Below are 9,843 nucleotides of genomic sequence, written 5' to 3'. Positions count from 1 at the left end.
TGTGATCACATCTGTATTTGCAGTGAATCAGAGTTATGAGGATTTGGAGTCTACGCCAGACTACGTAGTGGTTGAGGGCTCCACCTCTCCTGCACCCCAACAATCCTTCCCCCCACACTATGCCACAGTTCAGACTAAAAGTCAAGACCTAGAGAGCACACCTGATTATGACGATGTTGAAATCCCTAACTATGGTGACAGTGAGGATTATGATGATGTAGGCTAAAAGATACAAAATCAACAGTGGCTTTCCGTCAGCTTCAGCTGGACACTTGAGTGAACACAGAAATCTGATTGGAATGAACAATGCCATGGACTAACCTCTGACCGCTGACAGTATTTAGCACTTGAATTATATACAGTATATAACCCATTTGGTTTCCACTATCACAGCAAGTTGAGCTATAACTATATATTAATATACATAACCTTATACAGGCATGTTTACTGTCATTGAAGTAAATCATTCTTTCACTTCCCTCTGTTAGAACTGCAATATGCCTTTTGAAAACGTCATCTGAAAATATAATTTTCTGTTGAAATTAGTATCATAAGAACTGTTATTGGAAGATGATTGTGTAAGTTCAAAAGATGTTTGTCAGACACTGTAAGATCAAGAGCAGCATCTTATTCCTGGATCCTGATGTGTATATTAAGAAAAAATCATTTGCACTGATAATTTTCATGTACTACAGTGCTTTGCCTTATACTTGAGCAATGTACAGTACACTGATCAGCCACAACATTAAAACCCACCTGCCTAATATTGTGTAGGTCCCCCTCGTGCCACCAAAACAGCACCAACCCGCATCTCAGAATAGCATTCTGAGATGATATTCTTCTCACCACAACTGTACAGAGTGGTTATCTGAGTTACCGTAGACTTTGTCAGTTTGAACCAGTCTGGCCATTCTCTGTTGACCTCTCTCATCAACAAGGTGTTTTCATCCACAGAACTGCCACTCACTGGATGTTTTTTGCACCATTCGGAGTAAATTCTAGAGACTGTTGTGTGTGAAAATCCCAAGAGATCAGCAGTTACAGAAATACTCAAACCAGCCCGTCTGTACAATTGTGGTGAGGAGAATATAATCTCAAAATGCTATTCTGAGAAGCGGGCTGGCGTTGGTTGGAACCTACATAATATTAGGCAGGTGGTTTTAATGTTGTGGCTGATCGCTGTATGTTTGTTTGTGGACACAAAGTAAATAAAATACTTAAAAATTTTTTTTTTAAAAAAATCAGCACTAAAAACAGTTTTTAACATACATTTATTCTCCAAAAAAAAAAAAAAAAAAAAAAAAAAATCAAGAAAAAGTAAAATCACACCTGTCCTGGTGATAATCAATAGATATTTTTCCTTTCACGGCTGCTCCATTTGGAATCACTGTTGCGCAGGACAAAAATGGCAACAGCAACATATCAAAAGTCAGTTCCTTACTTTGTTAAATCCACAGTCAGAGAAGCAGTATGTGTCTTGCTACTATTTTGAGGCATATGATTTCCGTGCACACAAACTGCAAGTCTCCCTTCAGTTCAATGAGTGGAGCTCCTGTACTTTAGTACAGCACAAGAGAAACAAGTTTGTCCTTGCTCTCAGAGATGTCCATGAGGTAACAGGCACCAGAGTGTTGAGACTAGCCTCCGAGTCTCTGACCCTCACCCCAGGCAAAGCCTCCTGGGCGCTCCTCAGGGAGAGGGTTGTAGTTGGCATCTTCCTCTGGTGTGTCAAAGAGCATTTTTCTGGAAAGGGTAAAAAATAAAAAAAAAAGGGGGGTTTACTTAAGAAACAACAAAATAGATTACCTATAGGGCTGGGTAGTGACATAGATTTCCTGATTCGATTCAGATTTATATGGGTATAATTCAGTTAAAATGTCCATTTTACTTTTATATGAAAAAAATTCTCTCTCACCCAATGCAGTTAAACGGGACCATCTAACTAAGTATTTTATGTGAATAATAATTTTACACATTTTAATTTTGTCATTCATTTTTCATCATTTTGGTCACATTTGAGCTTTTTAAAAATGTACTAATCCATGTTATCCATCAATTAAAGGGATAGTTCACCTAAAAATGAAAATGCTTTCATCCTTTACTCACACTCATGCCATTCTAGATGTGTATGACTTTCTTCTACAGATCACAAAAAAAGATTTTAAGAAGAATATTTCAGCTCTGTAGGTCAACACAATGCAAGTGAATGGTGGTCGGAACTTTGAAGCTCCATAAAGCACAAAGGCAGCAGAAAAGTAATCCATATGACTCCAGTTGTTATATCCATGTCTACTGAAGCTATATGATAGGTGTGAGTGAGAAACAGATAAATATTTAAGTCCTTATTTACTATAAATTCTAATCTCTGCCCAGTAGGTGGCAATATGCACAAATAATGCAAATTGCCAAAAACAAAAGAAGAATGTGAAAGTGGAGATTTATAGTAAAAGACTCAAACATTGATCTGTTTCTCACCCACACCTCTCATATCGCTTCTGAAAATATGGATTTAACCACTAGACTCATATGGATTATTTTGATGCTGCCTTTATGTGCTTTTTGAAGCTTCAAGATTTTGGTCACCATTCACTTGCATTGTATGGACCTACAGAGATGAGATGTTCTTCAAAAAAAATCTTATTTTGTGTTCGGCTGAAGAAAGTCATACATCTTGGATTGCATGAGGGTGAGTAAATAATTAGGGAATTTTCAATTTTGGGTGAAGTATTCCATTAATATGATCCCTTAAGAAAATTTCATAAATATATACAGTATATACTGTGTGTATATACTGTGAGATATATATATATATATATATATATATATATATATATATATATATATATATATATATATATATATATATATATATATATATATATATAAACCTGCTAAAAAAAAAAAAGATCCTTAAAAGGTGCACTCAGTAATTCTAATCCAATACACTTTTGTCAAATTCTGCAAATATCTCCTTACAGTCTGCTAGCTGTCTGTTCTGTGGGTGGACTGGAAAAAAAAAAAATCTAGTATTTGTACACAGCCCTGGCTCTGTAAATGGGACAAAAACAAAGTGGAACAGACCGATCCACACAACACTATTCCAGCCAATCAGCAACAGGGGATGGTTCTTGCACGTGCACAGGATGGGGGGTGGGGGCAGAGCGAGAGGAGAATAGTGACGGCAAATCTGGCTGACGCGAACTTTCTAAACTCCAAGGAGGACAAACGTCTGAGAAACAGACAAAGAGAAAAAGGTCAGACGAATATAAACTAAAACAGGATTACGATAAGTCGAGGGCTAGAAGCCGCGTCAACATCGGCGAGGCTTTTCAGCGGAGAGACCTCCGAGAGGTAAAAGGCTTGAAGACGGATGCAGAAGTTGCTCTTTTTCTTCTCGATAGGTGGGTAACATACATTTTGTTGTTTCAAAGAACCCATATATGCTGTTGTTGTGATGTTAGATTTAATAGCAGGAGAGTTGTGAGTGTCTGGAGCTGGTGTGTGTAAAACCGTTTCGCGTGCATGAATTTGGGGGGAGAAGCTTCCAAAAGAGCACTGAAGGGAGGGGTGTGTTTGTTTTTGCAGCCGAGTTCAAATATCAACAGTGTTTCTCAGGAATCGCTGAGTGCACCTTTAACATTGCAAGCAACTATCACTCACAGAATGGAGGGAGTCCTCAGCCATCTGCCACCACCTGGTTGGTTGGGAAACACATCCTCCAGAAAGAAGTACACGTGTCCTACGACAATGCCTTGTATTGAAAAAAAGAGAAAACATGAACTTAGTCATATAAATTAGGAATAGATGCACTTGGGGGGTTTTAGTCTGTTAACTGTGGTTGTAAATCCATAAAGCTTTAAGTAAATAATGTAATTTATTTAGTGAAATGTTTCTGTAACAACATGCTTATCACTTCAAGTGTCTGGACAAATGAACACGCAAGCATGAATTTGACAAAGCATCATGAATCCACACAGTTAAATATCTACCTAAAAGATCAACAATGATGGAGTTTCCCAGCAGCAGAGAGAATCCCATGAGCACCCACGGCAGGAAGGGCGCCTGGAAATTCAAAAGGCCGAAAAAATTCATGCGCACGTTTGGGTTTCGTCTGCTCCAGATGTACACCAGCATAATGGTGAAAGCCTGACCTAAGAATACAAGATTGACAAACATGCCAAATATCTGTACATACATACATACATTAAGAAAAATTTCATGTAAACAGAAAGGCAATGTTTTTTGGTCTGGATGCCTTGAAAACATGAAACACAATCTCAATGGAATTTTGGCTATTTTTCTAGAGGAAATTTCCCCTGATTTTACAAAAGGTAGAATGAGGCCAAACAGACCATCTTCTCATTGACCTACTTTTATATTGGTCTACGTGAGGTTGCATTGAGGGATGACTCATTTTGCTGTCATATTTTCAACTGACCTGCAGAATACATCCCATGGTATTTTCCCACGGTACTCACCTTACCGCAAGACTTAATCACTGTATTACATTATGTGATGTTCTCAAAAGAAATGTTGAAATCAGCTTCCAGAAGCCTTATCTAACACATCCCAAGTCATGATGTATTCCCTTTACCCATGGTAACTGCCCCACATACTCCACAGTCACATATTTGCCCACCAATCACTCATCTTTTAAGTGCAGGTTTCAGTAGCAGCGGTAGGGAAAATACCTGTATTTGCACATGCCTGAACTTACGTTTCCAACGTTTTAAAAAAAATATTATTATTTTTTTTTTACAAATGATCTAAACCAGAGTTTCTCAAACTTCTGTTTGGATTTTTCAAATACTTCTTGCTTCAGTCAAATGTTGTGATTTACAGGGCATGAAATTCAGCATAGGATTGCGGGTAATGCACACAATTTTAATAATTCACGCATCTTCCAATTTTATTATGTGGGAAATTCCCGCACACTTTTATTCACTTTAACATGTAGCTCAGAACTGGTTAACCGATCCATACAGATGAACAAATCAAATAAATAATCTTGTCTTTGTTTCAAACTGTAATTCCAGAATCTGCACAAATAAATCAGCTCTTCCGAGTCCTCTCTCTCATGCAGCTTTCAGCAGCTATTTGAACGCTTGTTGAGTTCAGCGCACATTTACTGAACTTAAGATGTTACAGATCTATAAACCTGTTAATTTCACATGCAAATGCTGGTTTACTGCGGCTCTGCTCCTGTTTATAATCAACAGTGCTGACAACAATGCTCTAACGTCACACGTTCGCAATCTAGTTTTGCCGCCTTTCATATCGTGCCGTTCCCTCAAGATAATACAGCACCAAGAAATGCACAAATGCTTTACATAATGCTACCAGAACTACTCAGCAGCAGAATTAAGAAAAACGCTTACACACCTGTTCTCATTTCTGTAGAGCTCCATCATATTTTCTGTGTCTTGTAAATCAGTAAATTCTCTCATCAATTACTCATCCTCAAGCCATCCCAGATGTGTATGACTTTCTTCTGCAGAACACAAATTAAGATTTTTAGAAGAATATCTCCGCTCTGTAGGTCCATACAATGCGAGTGAATGGTGACCAGACCTTTGAAGGCCCAAAAGGCAGTATAAAATTAATCCATAAGACTCCAGTTGTTAAACCCATGTCTTCTGAAGAGGTATGATAGGTGTGGGTGAGAAACAGATCAATATTTAAATCCTTTTTTAACTGTAAATCTACACTGGCAGCCAAAAGTTTGGAATAATGTACAGATTTTGCAGTTTCGGAAGGAAATTGGTACTTTAATTCACCAAAGTGGAATTCAACTGATCACAAAGTATAGTCAGGACATTACTGATGTAAAAAACAGCACCATCACTATTAGAAAAAATTCCTTTTTGATAAATCTAGCAGCCATCACTCCAACACCTTATCCTTGAGTATTCATGCTAAATTGCTAATTTGTTACTAGAAAATCACTTGTCATTATATCAAACACAGTTGAAAGCTATTTGGTTCATTAAATGAAGCTTAACATTGTCTTTGCGTTTGTTTTTGAGCTGCCACAGTATGCAATAGACTGGCATGTCTTAAGGTCAATATCAGGACAAAAATGGCAAAAAAGAAACAGCTTTCTCTAGAAACTCATCAGTCATTCATTGTTTTGAGGAATGAAGGCTATACAATGCTTGAAATTGCCAAAAAACAGAAGATTTCATACAAAGGTATACACTACAGTCTTCAAAGACAAAGGACAACTGACTCTAACAAGGACAGAAAGAGATGTGGAAGCCCAGATGAACAACTAAACAAGAGGATAAGTACATCAGAGTCTCTAGTCTGAGAAATAGACGCCTCACATGTCCTCAGCTGACAGCTTCATTGAATTCTACCCGCTCAACACCAGTTTCATGTACAACAGTAAAGAGAAGACTCAGGGGTGCAGGCCTTATGGGAAGAATTGCAAAGAAAAAGCCACTTTTGAAACAGAAAAACAAAAAGAAAAGGTTAGAGTGGGCAAAGAAACACAGACATTGGACAACAGATAATTGGAAAAGAGTGTTATGGATCTTAACCCCATTGAGCTTTTGTGGGATCAGCTAGACTGTAAGGTGAGTGAGAAGTGCCCGACAAAACAGCCACATCTATGGCAAGTGCTACAGGAGGTGTGGGGTGAAATGTCACCTGAGTATCTGGACAAACTGACAGCTAGAATAACAAGGATCTGCAAAGCTAAAGCTGCACGTGGAGGATTTTTTGATGAGAACTCTTTGAAGAAGTTTAAGAAGTTCTGAACATTTTTTCAAATTGTATTAGTAATTTTTCAGGTTATTAATGTGTTGACTATACATTGTGATCAACTGAATGACACTTTGGTGAATAAAAGCACCAATTTCTTTCCATAAGAGCAAAATCTGTACATTATGCCAAACTTTTGTCTGCCAGTGTACACTTTCACTTCCACATGCTGGTGTTGAAATGACTAACTTTCACATTCAGCCACGTACTGGTTAGGATTTGTCAAAAGTTGAAGATTGCTATTTAAAAAAGGACTTAATTATTGATCTGTTTCTCACCGACACCTATCATATCACTTCTGAAAACATGGGTTTAACAGCTGGAGTCGTATTACTTTTATGCTGTCTTTGTGTTATTTTTGGGACTTCTGAGTTCTGGTCACCATTCACTTGCATTGAATGGCCCAACAGAGCGAAAATATTCTTCTAAAAATATTTGCTTGTGTTCACCTGAAGAAAAAAGTCAAACACATCTGGGATGGAATAAAGGTGAGTAAATGAGGATTTTCATTTTTGGGTGAACTATCCTAATAATATACATAAACAATAATAAAATATAATGTAAATACTACAATATTAATAATATACATAACATGAAAATACATTATCTAGCAATCTTTAATATACTGTACATATTATATAAGCAACGTTCTCTCTCAGGACTTCATCTGTTAACATTTTCAAAGCATTATGTCAACATTAAACGGCAATTTTTAATGTAACTGGTGTTAGGGAGAATGTTTGTTTCAGTCACCATTCACTTTCATAGTATAGAAAAAAAAATGCAGTAAAAGTGAATGGTGACTGAGACTAACATTCTGCCCAACATCTCCTTTTAAGTTCAACAGTAGAGAGGAATTCCTACAGGCTTGAAGGTGAGGGTGAATAATGTCAGAAATTTCAATTATGAATGAACTGCTCTTTAACTGCCTATTTGTTAAAGGTATAATAACAACATAAATGCAAGTCAGCATATGATTGCATCACGTCTTGCTTTGTCACTCTCCCTGTTAATTAAGCAACAATTTATTCAAGAGAAGAGGTATAATGTAAACAGTATACTTAAAGTTCTAGGTGAGATTGTTGCAAAATTTCTGATGTTTTAGCATTACAAATTTTATTCAGGCCCTGATTTATCCTGGTACTGGATGGATGGGTTCAAACCTTAGAACAATTTGCTCAAGAATTTTTTTAAAAGAAAAAAAATGAACAGGGAAAATACTTCAGGGACCAAGAAAAGTGGGTGGTCACTGCTGAACTCTGTGTTGTTTCTATGCTTTTTCAGTGAGATATTTGTAGTTTTCACAGACCCCAGTTTGAAAATGACTCTGTATAGCATTTTGCATTGCTCATGTCTACAACTAGGACACTTCTCTTCTAAAAACAAATGTGAAGGATACAGTCATGAGAACGCCACCGAAGAGGAACATAAAGACAAAATCAGCAGTTCTGCCTCTGAAGGAGCCCTCCTCCAGCATCCGACAGTACCGGTACCTGTGAGACTCAGGTTAAGGACTGAATAAACCTTAAAGGGATAGTTCCCCCAAAAATGAATATGCTGTCATCACGTTGTTCCAGACCCAAAGGACTTTCATGCTTCCGTGGAACACAAAAGGAGATGCTATGTAGATGTGAGCCTCAGTCACCATTCAATTGCACTGAATCGTAAAAAAAGAGATGAAAGTGAGTGGTGACTGAGGCTCACATCTACATAACATCTCCTTTTGTGTTCCACAGAAGAATGAAAGTCATACAGGCTTGGAACAACATAAGGGTGAGTAAATAATGACATTTTTTGGAAAACCTCTCCCTTTAACATTCAAGAACTTGAGACACTGTCCCATGAACTGCTACCTTTAGAACCAAATGACTTGCTGTGACTAAATTGCTATTATAGTAAGGATACAAAAATATCATGTTGAATAAGAAGTTGAAACCCACTGGACCAAAAAACAAAAAGTTGGTTATTAGCCGCCATACCTGTGGACGCCAAAAACAGAAAACACTTGTAATCACTTGTTGCAATATTGAAAATAAAGACATTATTCTCTCCAAATTAAATAATGGTTATGCCTTTAACTATCCCAAACTTACCGTCCACTTACCTGATAATTTTTTAGTATTAAATCAGGGTTGAAGTACAGTTGGAAAGGTGTGATGAGTTCTAATTGCTGTGAAGACAAAGTAAACCCCACAATCAGGTAAGAATGGCATGATGCACATGTTGTAGGTATGTAAACAGGCACTATATAATGTTAAATTGACACTGTCAATGAGTCTATGAACTTAAACACGAAGTTACTAAGACACTGAGGTTTCTATCTAGACAAGTCAGCTAAACAGATAAGACGTCGTGAACACGAAGGAAGAAAGGATGCATTTCTCTAAACAGAACATCTATTTACATATGTACAGGCAGGTTTATATGTCTGTAAGATCCAGCCCTGCTTTAACGGTACATATTCGTCAATACTCACCACGGCGGCTGTCGTGAGTACACAGGCGGTGGTATAAGCTCTAGTGACCACTGGAATCTGTAAATATTCCTGTCGGACAGTCTGGTAAGCCATTTTTTGTTTGAGCGACAACGGTGCTTCCGTCACCTTCCTGACACATCATCACCTCAGCACGCGAATGAAGGCGGTGATTTCAGGTTTTGATGTTTCCCATTGGTCAACGCTTGAGATGTCATTGCAATGATTGGTCTTTTTAAGTGTCAATCATTACTTTGTCCCGGTCATTGAACGTATGGCATCTTTCTATTGGTTAGTGAATTTTGCCTTTCGGCGAATGACAATCGTGAAGTTTATCAGAATTAGAATCAGGATCAGCTTTTTTGCCAAGTATGCTTACACACATACAAGGAATTTGTAATGGTGACAGAAGCTTCCAGTGCAAATGGATACATATATACAAACATATGCATTTAAACATATATACATATAGTGACATGAAGATAAAAAAAATAAGATATAACAGATGAAAAAAGAGAAATATACAATAGAGCAATAGACAGTTATTGAAGTGCAGAGGACAGACTCAATGACTGCTGAGTAGAACTGTATCAGCAGCGCATGTG

At 37.5% G+C, this 9,843-nt stretch overlaps 1 protein-coding gene across 1 annotated transcript; it reads right to left on the bottom strand.

Annotated features, from left to right (window-relative positions):
* Positions 1–272: 272 nt before the first annotated feature.
* Positions 273–9,386, bottom strand: LOC127439901 (derlin-2). The gene is made up of 7 exons (XM_051696199.1): positions 9,242–9,386; positions 8,870–8,935; positions 8,671–8,744; positions 8,165–8,258; positions 3,990–4,185; positions 3,661–3,751; positions 273–1,743 (listed from the first exon to the last, which is right to left on the bottom strand). Exons 1-7 carry the CDS (start codon positions 9,332–9,334, stop codon positions 1,638–1,640), a joined length of 720 nt encoding a protein of 239 aa, XP_051552159.1. The 5' UTR covers positions 9,335–9,386; the 3' UTR covers positions 273–1,637.
* Between the last annotated feature and the right edge of the window lie 457 nt (positions 9,387–9,843).

The sequence above is a fragment of the Myxocyprinus asiaticus genome, chromosome 4 (genome assembly GCF_019703515.2).
Source record: "Myxocyprinus asiaticus isolate MX2 ecotype Aquarium Trade chromosome 4, UBuf_Myxa_2, whole genome shotgun sequence".
Classification (NCBI taxonomy): domain Eukaryota; kingdom Metazoa; phylum Chordata; class Actinopteri; order Cypriniformes; family Catostomidae; genus Myxocyprinus; species Myxocyprinus asiaticus.
Note: the sequence above shows the minus strand (reverse complement) of the source record. Positions and strands in the feature narration are given on the sequence as shown.